Source organism: Barbus barbus, assembly GCF_936440315.1.
Source record: "Barbus barbus genome assembly, chromosome: 12".
Classification (NCBI taxonomy): Eukaryota; Metazoa; Chordata; class Actinopteri; order Cypriniformes; family Cyprinidae; genus Barbus; species Barbus barbus.
The window spans coordinates 7955805-7972878 of NC_136740.1; the positions used below are offsets into that span (position 1 = coordinate 7955805).

The 17074-nt window shown below is 35.6% G+C and overlaps 1 protein-coding gene across 1 annotated transcript in view; it reads right to left on the reverse strand.

Moving 5' to 3' along the window:
• Nucleotides 1–4372: 4372 nt before the first annotated feature.
• LOC306877831 (carbonic anhydrase 14-like) overlaps nucleotides 4373–17074 on the reverse strand; it is a gene marked incomplete at its 5' end in the record, with an annotated part of 56102 nt that continues 43400 nt past the window's right edge. The window contains 2 exons of the mRNA XM_079429816.1: nucleotides 4373–5883; nucleotides 11324–11377. Coding sequence (XP_079285942.1) covers nucleotides 5784–5883; nucleotides 11324–11377 — 154 coding nt within the window. The 3' untranslated portion in view covers nucleotides 4373–5783. The remainder of the gene's footprint in view (nucleotides 5884–11323; nucleotides 11378–17074) is intronic.

Genomic DNA, 17074 nt, shown 5'->3' on the forward strand with positions numbered 1-17074 from the left:
AATGGCTGATAAAGTAGCGCTTATTTGATTACAGTCGTTACCGGGGAAACAGCTATATATCACGCTCCAACAGCGCCTCCTGCTGGCAGAGAATCAACTTGCATTGCTAGTCTGCGGGAAACACTGGTGTCTGTCAGCAAACATAAACAAAAAAGCATGCTTCAGAACTGTTTTGAGAAGGTGCTTAAGTTTTGAGCCATGTATTATTACTATGAATTAGGTTACTACTACTACTATTACTATCTTGTGCCCTGCAATAACCATTTACGCAAACTCTCTTTTGATATAAAGGGAAAAAAAGAGAAAATCGGCCCAAAAAATCAGCATCATGTATCGGCCATAGGCTGCCCTGATTTCTAAATATCGGCATTGGCCAGAGAAAAAAACATTATAGGTCGACTTCTACTGCTGACACTTAAATGAATTGTTTTGCCACTTTTGCACTTGTTATTAAAGTATTTTGAATGCAAAGGGAACCTTTTTTTTTTTAAAATGAGTGTTTATTTGTTATATGTTATGTATGTTTATTACTTTACTTTACTTTTGTCATTTAGCAGACGCTTTTGTCCAAAGCGACTTACAAATAAGAAAAAGTAACTAAAACTAAAAAGTTACAACTCTATAAATACTATCTACCCACATATTTAAGAAAATAAAGAAATTAAATAAAATTAACACATGCATATAACAACAACATTTCAATAATAAACATATCAATGAAAAAATTAAATAAAAAGCTACTACTATCCCTTGCCGGTGTCCCTGCCCGGTGGAGTCGCACGGTATAGTCGATGGTCTTTACACTCTTTGGTCTTCACACTAAGAGGGCTTCACACGTAATAACCAATTGTTCCGGACCTTTGACACTGATGAAAATTCAGATTTGGACCTTTGAATGTAGACTTTGAGAACCCCTGCTCTAGAGCAGAAAGGGCGCATGCCCATTGCCTATCTACGGCAAGCCCCGAGGGATAAATGCATTACACACACACACATAACGAGCAGCCGTAGATCCAGAATTAGTGCAATATAACAATCAAATAAAGTCTGTTACACAATCACAGGAAGAGTGCCATTTTTTGTTCAAAAATAAGCATGATTGGGATATTGATTTTATACAACAGTTCAATAATAAACAAGTTAATATTAAGAGACTTGATTTAGACACCATATTGCCTGTTTTTGCTCCATTTCGCCAACAAAAAATAATTCCAAACAGCCACAGCACTGTTTCACGTCTATGAGCAACATGATGGTGTTCAGTTCCTGAACGAATCAACCGTTTAAATGATTCGGTTCAGTCGCAATGACTCACTTGTTTAGTTGTTAACAGTGTTTTGCTGTCACCTGCTGGCGATTTTAATTTCACAGTCAAAGTATCTGTTCATTTTAAAAGAATTTAAAATATCAGTATTTAATGTTTTATGTTTAAAATATCAAAACATTATGCATTTGTAACTGATTAAAGCACTCTATGTCCCTCTGAGCTGCATTAAACAGTGTGTAAATACATCTAAATGCCTCTTCAGATGTAACTTCTCCAAAGATTAATTTTGTTGATACTGGTTTCATTTGTTTGGTAAGAGCCTAAATGTCTTATTATTCTAAATGACTGATTAAATGTAACAATTTGACTCAAAAGATGCATACTTTTAGAAAAAAACGTGGCTTTATTAAAGGTAAAATTGCCCATAAAAGGTAAAAAATCAATTTAAACTTATATGAAAAGATTAATTTCTATCACTGATGTGAACTGACAGAATATGAAGACTATCAAAAACTGCAGCTGTCCACGGTAGTCAGATATCAGCACAATAACACATTCGGCAAAATATCGTCTAATTATCGTTATCGAAAAAATCCCAAAAAATATAGAATTTTTTTTTTCAATATCGCACACCCTTAGATCCACTGTTGAGTTTACATACGGTGTTCGTCGTGAATGGGTGTCCCTTATTTTGGGACGTAGGCCTACTGTCAACTGGCCTGTCAATGGTCTTGCCACAGTTAACATACTCCACATTTAATTTAATTTAACTTCCTACCATATTAGAGAGAAAAGAAGTAGCTCGTTGAACTGCCAGTGGCGGGTCTTTCATGCTGAGAACTCTGCTCATATTTTCTACATAATGATGCATTTAAAAGTTAACGACCAAATTGATGTTTATACAAGTTCACATTGCAGTTACAGATGAAATATAACAAGGATAACAATAATTTTTTTTTTTTTTATCAAGTTAAATGTTGATTATTAGTAACTCAAACCCCTTTTTGTAAACCTCTCTACCTAACAGTCGATCGCGCACATTCGCCACGTTTGTAGTTTTTCTAACACGTTGTATTCGTGTTTGTAGTTCTGGACTGAATCCTTCGTCAGAGCACAATGGATAGTGGGTAATTTTATCCATTAGACGGATCCACACTTCAAAAATCAACCTGATATAGTAGACCATCCGGGGACTCACTAAATGAATCATCTATTTGAACGACTGATTGAATGAATGATTCAGTGACAAAGACAGTGACTTGCTGCCACCTACTGGCGGTTTCAATTTCATTTTTAAAGTATAAATTGAGTCATTTAAATTGTTTAATATTTCTATATTCAAAACTTTATATTTAAAACTTTAATTTCATAACACTGTTATTATGAAATGCATGAATGAATCAAAACGTCTGTAAATGTTCCGTAATGCCACATATATGCTCTTCTGTGCCATGCAAAGATGAATTGTTGATGCTGATTTCATTTGACTAGTAATGTATTCTTCCTGATTGTATCTTATTTTAATTTAATTTATTGTTTAATTAAAATATTTGATAAAAGTTTATAAATCAAAATTTTTTGGGCACAAAAGATAACATACCTTTAATAAAGTTAGATGCATTACAAAGGTAACAAAAAAAACCTTTAAGGAGTCAAATATTGCCTTATAATAGGAAGGTTAATTTCTGTCAATGATCAGAAGGTGCTCCTAATTTTTATTTTTTTTAAGTAGGAGCACAAGTGCTCCTGAAAAGAAATGTTGCATAGAGCCCTTGTAATCCCCCCAGTGAATTTTGCCCATTTAAAAAAAATGAAGACTTGTTTCGTCCAGAATTTTTGAACAAATCTCTTGAATGATTCAGACATCAAACACATGTACGATCGAGCAGCTGTAACGTCAACAATGCATTGCAAGCAATCCCTTCTACCGGCTATTTATTGCTGTAGATATGCAATGCAGAGAGACGTATGCGACGCCCTCTTCTGGAGACGGGGCGGGAATATGCAGCTCATTTGCATACTCTCCAAATCAGCTCGTTTTTAGACACACCCCAAAAATGACATTTTCCAGCTGTTATAATAAATTATTTATGGGGTATTTTAGCCTGAAACTTCACAGACACATTCTGGGGACACCCAAGACCAATATTACATCTTGTAAAAAGGGGCATAATAGGTGCCCTTTACATTCTAATATCTGTAATGTAGCCTAATTGTTGCTAGTGAGAAAACCATTTATTTTAGATATCTACAATCTCTTACTTTATTAATATCTGAAATCCATTTCCAGATATCAGAAATACCAAATTGAACATGTTCCAATATCCAGATATCAAAAGAGTCTTGATATCCAGATTTAAAGAGTTAACAATTCAACTAGTGGAAATTAATTCTAGATATCAGGAAAGTCATAATGATTGTCATGAATCCGATTCATGGACTTCCGCCCAATTACCACCAGAGGTAGCCCTTCCATCATATTGACTCTCACACAACACAGACTGTTGCATGTCACTCTGGACTGCATTTCCCATCATCCATTGCACTGATTGCACACAGCTATAACTAATCACACACACACTATATTACACCCACTCAGGTCCTTATCAGAGTATTGTTTAGCGTTTAACAAGTCTCTCTTGTCTTGTCGTTTGGACTCTATTTGCCCCTGCCTGGACTGTTATTGATTATCTCTCTTTGTTTTGCTTTAAAGAAATTTTGATTTAAAGAATACATGATTACACTGATCCTACATAATGTAATATATACTCTAGATATATATACTCTAGATATATATATATATATGCTAGTAATCTAGTATGTTTTAGAGAAGCGAAACAATTTTGTTGTGTAGATTACAAATCATATGACTGGGAAAACAAAACTGTTTGATTTACTATATATATATATATATATATATATATATATATATATATATATACACACACAGTATATATATATATATATATATATATATATATATATAAATATATATATGCTAGTAATCTAGTATGTTTTAGAGAAGCGAAACAATTTTGTTGTGTTGATTACAAATCATATGACTGGGAAAACAAAACTGTTTGATTTACTATTTTTTTTTATTTTCAGTGTACATTTTGAATAATGTTCCATATATCTGCCTACAATAGTAGAATCACAGCATTTCATCACAAGGAACAATTATGATATAATTTCAGTAATTTACTAATTAATTTATAGTATGTACAATAAAACTCACAGTCATAAGAGGTAATTTAAGAAAGACTAACTGATATAGATGTAATGAAGAAAATGCAAAACATGAAAACCACACACACACTGAGAGCCAAACAGAAGCCCTCAGGTAAACCATGATGTAACAGTGAGAAAAAAAACGTGCAAATGAAGGAAGGGGATTCAAAATTACTTGATCTTTTACTGAGAAATGAGAAGACACCAATTAAAGCTGCAGTCCGTATAAGTTTTGCATCTTTGTCGCCATCTCTGTTTGAAAACCTGGAATTGCAGCTGTGTGCGGAATTATCTTTCTTGCGTGGGGTTGTGCTCCAGCGCGGATTAATCTTGAGGAGTATGTGTGTGTCAGTCAGTCACCGCACTGGTGTGGATATTTACTGTACTTCGCAATCACAGATTCTAGCCTACATCTTGAATATATGACCCAAATAAGAATTTTCACCGTGTATTGCCATCTGAACAAGTAAGTAACAAGTCTGCCACTTTGTTCTGACCAACTGAGGAAAAAAGCATTACCATAAATCGTGCTACCAATGGTGATTTAATCTAAAGATCAGTTAGCTCATATAACATCAAACCGTGCAAATTATTATTATTGTTATACTTTATTCTCAAATTATTAATGTTAACAACATCAGCATTGAGTGACTACGAGTGTATATTAGTGTGTAGATTTCAATTTCTATTCAGTCTAATCGTCATGCCATTCGAAATTCATTTTAAGAAATTCTTTTAATCCAAAAAGCAAATTATTCTTCCTTCGAACCGGTTTTCTTTAAAATACAAATCTTGTGTAATCCCAGGCTATCTGTAATCAGAAGCACATTTAAAACTGGAATATAGTTTAATTTAATTCACATGTTTCATAAACACATAATCCTTTCTGGATTACAATCCGCCATCAAAATGATACATTTAATTATTCTAGCTGCTGTGAGAAAAGGCTATAAACGATCCGCCACCTGCAGGATCCTCACATGCAATAGCCTAACGTTACTAGCTGGGACAACTTCTTTTTGTTTACAGACGTGACGTAATGATGCAGTGACATGCTCGAATTTCCCGTGAAACTTGCCCGTGCCACTCAAATTAGAAAACATTATTATAAGCTACCTGTTGTGAATCGGGCTAAAGTAAAGTTTTGAACAAAGCTGGTTATGTGCTTGCTAAAATATGGATTTCGGATCATTTTTAAACCAAAAAAGTTACGGATTGCAGCTTTAAATTTAAAGATTTTTGTTCAAAAGACAAAAACGCCAAGATACACATGGAATGTTTAGAATCAAGTTTCAGGCTGAGGGGCAGCTTCCTCTGGTTTTGTTGAGTTAGAAGTTGTCTTTAAAGCCATATCCTCTTTGCATTCTTTTGACATATCTTGCGATCTATAGGATGAAACCAAAGAAAAAACAATTATTGAACTTGGTTGAGGATATCATAATATGTTAATCTCTTAGACAACACATTATGTAACATTTTCCCTGACTAGATAACATTTTCTATTCCAAGTAGAGTGTGTATATACACTAGTCAACATTTTAAGTGGATCAAAACCTAAAACCAAAATGCGTTCTTGTTCTTGTCTTAGGACAACTTGGATGAACGTTTTTTGATCCACTTCAAATGCTGACTACTGTATGTATATATATATACACACACACATTACATACAGTTGAAGACAAAATTATTAGACCCCTATTAAATATTTAATTGTTTTTCAAATAATTTCCAAGTTCCAAGGAAAGAGGATTTTAAGATTTTTTCAACACAGCATTTCTAAACATAATATTCATTTAGGAAGCTTGGAGTGTTTGTAATACAAATAGAAACCAAATTATAACCAAGAATAAAAAAATCAAAAAAATCCCTTTTGCTTGATAACAGCCTTTAGTCGTTTGTTGTAGTTCTCAACAAGTTTCAGGCATGTCTCCTGAGGAGTTGAAGCCCATTCTTCCTTAGGAAATCTCTCAAGCTCCTCCAGATTTGTTGGTCTCCTTCACTTTGCTCATTTGAAGGTAGTTCTTCACAAGAAGTGAGGTATGCTTTGAGTCGTTATCATGCTGGATGACAAAATGTCAACCCAAACCATGTTTTGTTGCAGATTGCCTAAGGTTGTCTTTCAAATTCTTATTCTTCCTTTTTCATGATTCCTTCGACCCTGAAAGATTCCCTGGCAGTTCCAAACTGAAACATCCCAACAGCATTATACTCCCACCTCCATGTTTCACTGTGGGAACAGTGTTCTTTGGGTTGAGCGCCTCTTCCTTCGATCTCTCCAAACACAGGCAACGTCTCTATGGCCAAATAACATTAGTTTTGTCTTATCTGACCAAAGGACACGCTTCTCCAGGTTGTCCTTCAAACTTCAGTTTAGTTTGGAGGTTTTTTTGGTCAGTTTTCTTTTTTTTTCTTTCTTTTTTTGGGTGATAATACCTCTCACGGCAGTTCTTGACACTTGAAAATGCTTTTATAAATGTGTATATGCTTCTACTGCTTTGTGAGTATTAACAATTATTTTTCTAAAGTCTAAACTAATTTCTTTTGTCTTTGCCATGATGACAGTACATGTTATTTTACTAGTTGTTTTCAAGATACTAATCCTCAGTTTACAGTGCAATTTAAAGGCTTAGAGGGCTATTTAGGTTAATTAGGCAAGCTAGATTAGTTAGGCAAGTCATTGGACAGCAGTGATTTGTTCAGTAGCCAATCAAACAGATCATTTCTTATTGGGGCTAATAATATTGACCTTAGTTTTTTTTTTTTTTAAATAATTGTATTCCAATCAAACTGAAATAAGGCTTTCTCCAGATGAAAAATATAATAAGAAATACTGTGTTAAAATTCCCTTGCTCTGTAAAACATTACTTGGGAAATATCTGAAAAAGAATTGATATTTCATAGGGGACTAATAATTTTGTCTTCAACTGTATAGATATACACACACAAACACACACACAAAAGTTTGAAAACATTTGAAAAGATTTTTACTTCTTTTTTTTCCAAGTCTCTCATGTGACATAAATTATGTGCTCAAAAATACAGTAAAAACACTATAAAACAGAATTATAATTTAAAATAAATAAAGTTTTCTATATGAATATATTTTGTAATTTAATTTATTCCGGTGATGCAACATTGAATTTTCAGCATCATTACTCCAGTCTTCAGTGTCACATGAACCTTTATAAAATCTTTATATACTACCATTCAAATGTTTGGGGCATGTGTGTATGAATGTGTGTGTGTGTGTGTGTTTAACAGAAATGTCTTTTATTCAGCAAATATGCATTAAATTGATCAAAATCGTGAAAAATAGTTTCCACAAAATATTAAGCAGCAAAAAAATCATTACTAATAACTGAGCACCAATAATAACTAAGCAAATCAGCATATAATGATTTCTTAAAGATCATGTAACATTGAGGACTGGAGTAATGACTGCTAAAAATTCAGCTTTACATCACAGGAATAAATTGTAGTTGAAAATATATTACATTAAGAAAACAGTTGTTTTAAACTTTAATACTATTCACAATATTAGTGTTTTTACTGTGTTTATATTTTAACTTGTGAGCATAAGAGACCTTATTAAAACATTTAAAAATCATAATGTTACCAAACATTTGTTACTTTATATTAATCTATAATTGTTTATTAAGGGTGGGAAGTGAGCTTAATGGACAGAAAACTTAATGGATTATTAAGGATGGGGGAAAAACCCTTTTTAAATCATTTAAAAAATTGGCTCAGAAAAGGTTTCTTTTGAGAAAAGCTCCAGCATCATTTTGTAGATTCTACTTAGTCTGATATTTTATATCTAATTGAATCAAATTCAAGCATTAAGTGTGGTTCATGTGTCCAAAAACGTTGTATATTATCAACGTAATCTCATGAGTATTATTAGGTATTTTACGTCAAATCTGGTTCCACACGTACATTTACTTTACGTTTGCATAAACTATTCCACCAAATTGCGCATTGCCCTTTCTCCCATTCATAAGTAATGAGTGCATAGTCTTTGTATATCTAAAGTCTTTGGAAATGGCCATAGCCTTTTAAAGTATACTCCATTGATAGCAAACACAAACACGGGTGTTTGACACGTGCACAAGCAGATGACATCTTTGGCCAGTGTCTGTTTAGGTGACCAGATTTCTGAAATGGAAAACAGTGACATTTCCTTGTTCAGAGTTCAAGATATAATTGAAATCTCAATTATGACTATCTATGAATTAAAAAAAAGGGGGGGGGGACAATATATTATTGTATATTTTTTAGTTTTTTTATTGTTGTGGGATCTATCTCTATAGCCTACTAATATAATAATGGTGTTTGCAGATTAAACTTACCCTAGTTTTAATACAATTCACCAAAAATCACATTGCACAATAGTAAATAGTAATTATTGCAAATAAGCAAAACTGTAGTTACCAAATATTTTTAACATTTTCTATATTTAACTTTTGGAAATGGATCCTAATTATCCTTATTATTTTGCATTTTAGTCTCGTTTTGAGTACAAAGTATATACTTTTTGCAAGTGTAATTATTTAATTAATTAATTTTATTCAGGAATAATTTCTGTATATAGTTTATTAAAAATATTATGCACAGACAAGCAGACGATTCTAGGACGCAGTGTGTTGAATTAAAAACTATAATACCCAAGAAGTGTCACTCATATGTGAATGGGGAGAAATGCAATATTCAAGCTGCGGTTGCGCCATGCCATATACTGTAATTCCAAGATGACATCACGTGATGTTCAACCAAAGACTATAGAAATATTGAAAGGGACTTTGGTTCAACTCGGTACTGTTCATGTCCTCGGACTGGGGATTATCCATTTCTATAGCGACAGTCAACAATATGAACCCCCGTGAAATAATGTTACTGGCGGCTGAAAAACAAATGATAAATGTGTTATTGCTAACCTACACAAACAACAACAAAAATAATAACAGTATGAACACTTACATAATATGTTTTCTATTATATTACATTATAGTATTTGTTTTCCCCTTTTTGCGAGCAGTTCTAGCTTTCTTTGAAAGCGTCACCACTTTTCTCTGGTTCCACGTGAGGTGCAGCAGTCACATGCCCAAGAGGTGTTTCAAAGATAAACGCTGATTGAAATTACTTGCCTTAAAGGGACTTTGGTTGAATTGCACATTAAACATTTTTCTCCCATAGAAAATCATTATAAATAAAACACGTAACATAGCTTAATGGATGGAGACAGTGACATTGGTTATGTTTTAATAATGAGTAGCAGCCTATACTGAGTTTGGGCTTTATAATCATCGTTATGAGTCATTAAAGTCCGGGTGAACCGGAAGTTCCTGTCGACTTTATTTCAGTGTAGTGACGTATTTCCAGAAGAAACGGAATATTGATTAGAGGGCAGGGTTTTATTTTAGCGCTCCTCCTCTCTGTCTCATACTCTTAGAAACCTAACGGTGGGAAGGGTGTGTTTAAGGATATTCTGCCCAGAAAAGCAACGCCATTCCAGAGCAGAAGCAAATGTTCAGATTTTGATTAAAGATTACCAAAACAAACAATTATTTTCAGCGGATTAACTTGCACTGGTTAATTGTTAACATCAAGACTAGCAATGTGCGATAGCAAAGTAAATATAGTCCATTTTGATTTCATGCCAACTTTAAGCATTTTGCGGTATGGGAGGAAAACACTATACATACACATATAATACATTTGATTATATAAACTGTATATCAAATTTGGTCCTTTAATCTTATGCATTAAGCCATATTACAGGTTAATGGTTTTCTATATGGGAGGAAAATGCTTTACGAGAGACTTAGCGCACTGCATTCATATTCGGCTGTTATCTGGACACGGATTTGCAGGTCTTTCTCTCCTACATGTGATTTACAGGACCCTGTACATAATTAAGTTTTAATCATTTAACCACCAGCCACAGCATCTTGTGTCCATTGCCAACACACATTATTTGTGTCGATTGCAAGTGCCACTGTAATTTGGTTTCTTTTTTTCCCCTTGTCTTTACCACCTGGCTACTGTTGTAACATGTTGAGAGATTCAATAAAAAAAAAAAAAGACTGCAAGTGACGTCACTTGTGGAAATGCAGTTCACAGCGCAGAGTCTGCAGCCAGACTCTGTTGGGTGCTATCTCTTCAGAAATTATGAACGATTAACAAAAACATCAGTTTGTACTCATTTAAACTAGGACTGCAGGTGTTTCTTAACTCCTAACACACCACTGGTCTGTTGTTGTTGTTCTGTCTTTACTTTTTCGTTTTCTGCCAGGCAAGTGTTGCCACTTTGTGCATTGCATATACACATACATATATTTTGGGGCAGTCGTGGCCTAATGGTTAGAGAGTCAGACTCATAACCCAAAAGACGCAGGTTCAAGTCTCGGTACCGGCAGGGATTGTAGGTGTGGGGAGTGAATGTCCAGCGCTCTCTCCACCCTCAATACCACTGAGGTGCCCTTGAGCAAGGCACCGAACCCCCAACTGCTCCCCGGGCGCCGCAGCATAAATGGCTGCCCACTGCTCTGGCTGTGTGTTCATGGTCTGTGTGTGCACTTAGGATGGGTTAAATGCAGAGCACAAATTCTGAGTATGGGTCACCATACTTGGCCACATGTCACGTCACTTTCACTTTACACTGAGCTTACCAATTGTTCTTTGGTTTTCATGAGCAAAAATATATTTCCTGACTTTAAGTGATTTGAATAATTTAACATTAGTGTATGACTGATTTTAGGGGTTACTGAGGTTAAGGGTTTAAAGCTTGGGATTAGAGGTTATGAATGATCATTAAAAAAATTTGACCTGGTCTGGGGAGCAGGTCGGATACTTGGCAAGACATCCCAGCTGGACGTTAAGCTGTCATGTGACGAAGAGAAACAATCACAAAGCAATCACAACAAACATGATCAAAGAATGGTATGATTAAGACAAATAAATATACAGTATTACATACAGTACAAGATAAGCTACATTGTAATAATTAAGTTGAGTCAGTTTCCTAATTCATGAATTCCAAATCAGATTTTTATTTATTTTATTATTATTTATTTATTTTACCACAGAGTTAGCAGAAAACATTAATATTGGGCAATTATGTTTTTACAATTTTTTAACTGATTTAGTAATTTTTCTAATAACTATAAATGCATTAGGAAGAATGTGTAAACTGTATTTGGACTAGGGATGTGCGTCAGCGATCGAGTACTCGATTACTCGGCCGTGACAGCGATGATCGATCATGAAAACGATGATCGTGGGGAAAAAAAAAAAACTGATTGGTTATAGCAGTGCTTTGGGCGGCACCCTGATCTCTGATTGTTTAGCTTGCAACAGCATGCGGTTCAAAGTATAGACGTGAGAAGGGAGAAAAACTTGGCTTTGAAATCATGTAGTGATGTCTGGGTTAGCTATACATATCTGATAAATCTAATATAGGATGCCTTGGGATATTAACATTTATTCACATGCAGCTGAATGCTCTGTATATTACCAGTATTTAGTTTCATGCTCAAATGCAATGCCCGATATTTACAGAGTAATTTGAGACGGTCATATTGCTTTTAGATGTTTCTTTTTCAAAAAAATACTGATCCTATAATAATGCAGCAGTGATTTTGTTTCATCATATTTGTTCAACAGTAGGCATACTTCAATTAAAATAGTTTTATACTTCTTATGGCTTCGAAAACACACAGGCCATTTTAGGAATCACTTGATAATGTAGATGAAAATATAGCACAAATCTGCCATAAACATTAATGACATAATCATTACAATGAGAACATTATAGAATGTAAAATCTAGTGCATTCTGTCCTTGCCTGTGTTTCAGCGCGCTGTTGAAAGCGCATCACTCTCACTCTCTCTCTCGCTATAGCGCGTAACTTAAAGTTCACTGGAATTTCATAAACATAGCATTATAATGAGAACTTTATAGGAAGTAAAATCTATAGTAAATTCTGTCAAGTTTATGTTTTGTTACGTGGACCGTTATTTTGTCATTCTCTTCTGTTTACTTCACTTCCTGTTTCAACGTGATTTAGTTTCAATTTCATTGGTTTCTGAATACAACTTTGTTACATCGTAACACATACACTCACAGTTTATATTTATACCGCGCTATTGAGCCAATGCTTCTTCTTTTTAACCTGTTAACCTTCAACCCCATTTGTGGCCTCGCAGGTGAAAATAACCTACCTGAATTAAAATGGTAACAGTTTGTGACAAAGTGTGCTTACACAAACAAATTAGGTATCTTTTGAAAGAAGAGACTCTGGGCTTTACTATCTATCATCCAGAGTTGATAATGCTCAAAAAGATAAAAAGTTATAGACACTGACGTGCCTTGAAAAATATTTTTCCACACTGAATGTTTTTTTATTTCATATACAAATACATGAAATAAGTCCTGGAGCAATCCAGAAAAGTAATGGCTCGAAAGCCACATGTCTCATGTGTTCATATTTCAAATTTGAAGAAGATACCATGAAAAATGAGATTCCTGCAATATTTTTTCTGAAACTATTTATGGTCCCCCCACCCCCCTGTTTGAGGAAAAATAACCACCAAATGGATTACAGAATTATACAAGCTATTTTAGTCATTATACATGTTCCTGCATAGTTTTTCAATTATAAAATAATAGACAGATTTATTTGAGCACTAAAAAATACAAAAATAATTATTTGAGTAATAAAAAAGGAAAAAAAATAGAAAAAAATGCTTTGTATATAGTATGTATACTGAAGTATTCTTCGTTATTCGTTATTACAATGATAAATATCACTGCCAGACGTGAAGTGATATTGCCAGACATGGTCATAGAGTCAGTAAACACACGCTGATGTGCTTCCATTCAGATTATAATCAAACAGATGGGCCATATAATCAATAATAGCTGATCAATGAATCACAATGATAGCCGTCATAGAGTCGCTAATAAACACGCTGATGTGCGTCCATACAGATTATAATCATGCAGACACGGCCACATTCCCCACACAATACACACACACACATATAAAAAATGTAGAAGAAAAAAAAAAAACAGTTTTTTATGGATAAAGCAGATCGCTAAGTTATGCCCCGCTCAGATGACAGCGTGCGTCACAGAAGCGTCACTGCCGGCAGGAGGGAGCGCCAAATTCAAATAATCTATATTCCGCTTTTCTGAGACTTTTTTTTCCGTAGACGGTCTCGTTATATTTGTAAGACCGTATTCTACAACATCGTTTTGTTTTTTTACCACCAAGACGCTGTTTTTGAGCGTAATTTATTCCATAACGGACGCGAACAATAACTCTCTGAAGAAATGAAATGTAAACAAAGGAATATTCCTCCTTATTACAACGTTATTGTTTCGCTGGACTAAAAGTGCTCGCTGGGATGTTTTTCTGTGGACCCTTACCTCTCTAACTAAACTGGGATTTCAGCAGTGGACGCGTTTGTGGCTCGTTATTACAATGATAAAGGTACGTACGGCTTTTTTACTCTGCGTGTTTGGATGTGTACTGCTTACACAAATGTAGCAAATTTGTGCCACTCATTCCTTATAAGCTTTCCATCGAAAAACAGCGATCTGTCGTCGATGCTTGAGGCTTAGACCCTCAGAATGATATAAAGTTTGTAAAGATTAACTTTGTCCCGTTTCATTTATTCTATTGTAAACAATGACACATGCAAACAAAGATCGTTCAGTGCGAGGTCGCTCTGGTGCAGGCTAACAGGTTAATAACATTGCTGCATCATAATCATAATCTAACATCTAATTGTGTTCATGTTTTCATAGACATGTTTTCATGTCATATTTTTATTTTTAACATTAATTTTCATAACAGTCTTCAGATATTTTCATTATCTCCATTACAGCCATGCCCCGCCCCCTCACACGCCCCTCCCCCGAGTACTCGATTAATCGTTTTTGAAACCTATGGACTTAGCTTGTTTCATAAGAAGCCTGTAATTTGTGTAGTTTTTATGATGTATTGCTTAATTCTTTTACATTACTGATGTAATTGTTTGTGTTTATATTTATTTATTTCTGATTGCTCCCCTGACAATACAAGACATGGCAAGACAATGTTCTTCAGTATTGTATTTTTCAGGAAGACAATACTCTTGCCAGCTTGCATTAGAAAACACTCCGGTTACTGACGTAACCTTGGTTTCCTGAAATAAAGGAACAAGCATTGTGTATGTGGGAAAACTCCTGTTTTACTGTGTACTGAAGCGTGATTTGCTCAGATTTGCGTATCTGCACAAACCAATGGCGCTCTGGTTTGCTGAAGAAGGGGTCTGCCCAGAAGGGGCAGAGCTGACCTTTATATAAGTTGGCTCGCAGGGCCATTTCATCAGAACCATTCGACTGAAACAACAGTCACTGATTCACGTGCAGCTTAAAGCACGGCCAGTGGCAATGCTCCTTCCCTTATGTCACGGAACCGTGGTTACATCTGAGCATTCCCTTTCAAACATTCTCTCATGTTGTGTATGGGAAATGCATCCAATCACGTCGTGCTATGAGCAGATACAGAATGACCTGCTCTGCAAGCTCAGTCTTGGAGCACTTAGTTAAGGGCCCCTGAAGAACATGAGCTAACTAAGCCCCAAGCATAGCTGAGGGCTATCAACCCTTAGGGAGAAATAGGCAAATTAAGCAGACAAAACCCACGCCTGCAAGGCCGAGATCCCACTGGACCACATCCAGGAGGAGGCCATTCCTCTGGTGGAGTGGGTCCTCACATCTATGGGGCATTGCAAGCCTTACGAGGCATAAGCCAAGGTTATGGCATCAACTATCCAGCGAGAAAGTCAAGTCAAGTCACTATTATTTGTATAGCGCTTTTAACAATGCAAATTGTGTCAAAGCAGCTTTACATCAGCTTGATATAAAGCTGGGTGGCTTTACATCTGCTTTACAGTATTTAGACGGGGAAATAGTGTCATTCTCCTCTGGCCAGACAAAATCAGCAGTTTAAATCTAGGCTGCAGCAGAGTCAAATGGACTCATCTGGTTCCTGTGGTCTTGTCCTGATGGCCGTCTAGGAGACAGGGTCTTCACTGGGGATCAGTCTCTGGTGCTCATCTAGTTGTCCCGGTCTCCGCTGGCATTCAGGGCTGTAGAGGTCATCTCTAGGTGCTGATCCACCATTTGATCTAGATATGGACTGGATCCGGGTGGCTGCAGTGACCATCTGATCTGGAGACAGTCTGGATCAGGGCGGCTATGGTGACCTCAGAATAAGAAAGAAACAGACTAATATTAGCGTAGATGCCATTCTTCTAACGATGTAAAAAGGACATTGGGTGTTTTGGGAAATGGTCCCAGTTCCAGTTGACCTAATTAATGCAGCCTAACAATCCTTTAACGGATTTGAATTATAGAAATGCGATAGTGTATTATGTGTAAGCCAGGTTAAAGAGATGGGTCTTTAATCTAGATTTAAACTGACAGAGTGTGTCTGTTTCCCGAACAGTGTTAGGTAGATTGTTCCAGAGTTTTGGCGCTAAATAGGAAAATGATCTCCTGCCCGCAGTTGATTTAGATTTTCTAGGTATTATCATGTGCAAAGCAACCACCCAATAAAGCATCTCAATAAATCTCCCAAGGGTAACATGTAAAGCGTGAAAAGTAAGGGGCCTAGTACTGAGCCTTGTGGTACTCCATACTGCACTTGTGATTAGTATGATACCTCTACAATTACTGCCACAAATTGATGGCGGTCAGATAAGTACGATTTGAACCATGCCAGTGCACTTCCTCTAATGCCAACATAATTTTCTAGTCTATTTAAAAGAATGTTGTGGTCGATGGTGTCAAACGTGGCGCTAAGATCCAGTAGCACTAATAGAGAGATACAACCACGATCAGATGATAAGAGCAGGTCGTTTGTGACTCTAATGAGAGCAGTCTCAGTACTATGATATGGTCTAAAACCTGACTGGAAATCCTCACATATTGCATTTTTCTCTAAGAAGGAACATAGTTGTGATGATACTACCTTTCTAATATCTTTGACAGAAAAGGGAGATTTGAGATCGGTCTGTAATTAATTAATTCTATGGGGTCACCTCTTTTAGGAGCTTAGATGGAACAGGGTCTAACATACAGGTTGTTGGTTTAGATGATTTAACAAGTTTATACAATTCTTCATTTCCAATAGAAGAGAATGAGTAGAATTGTTTCTCAGGGGATCTATAGAGTACTATCTGATGCGATACTGTGGCTTCCAGCTGCATGGTTACAATTTTATCTCTAATAGTTTCGATCTTGGAAGTAAAGTAGTTCAAAAAGTCATTACTACTGTGTTGTTGGGTAATGTTTGCAGCTGTTGATGTTATATTTTTTGTTAATTTAGCCACTGTATTGAATAAGTACTGTACTTGGGGTTGTGTTTGTTTTCTTCTAAAAGAGACGTAAAGTAAGCAGATCTAACAGTTTTTAAGGCTTTCCTGTAGGAGAGCATATTTTCCCGCCAAGCAATATGAAATACCTCTAATTTTGTTTTTCTCCAGCTGCGCTCCATTTTCCGGGCTGCTCTCTTTAGGGCCCGAG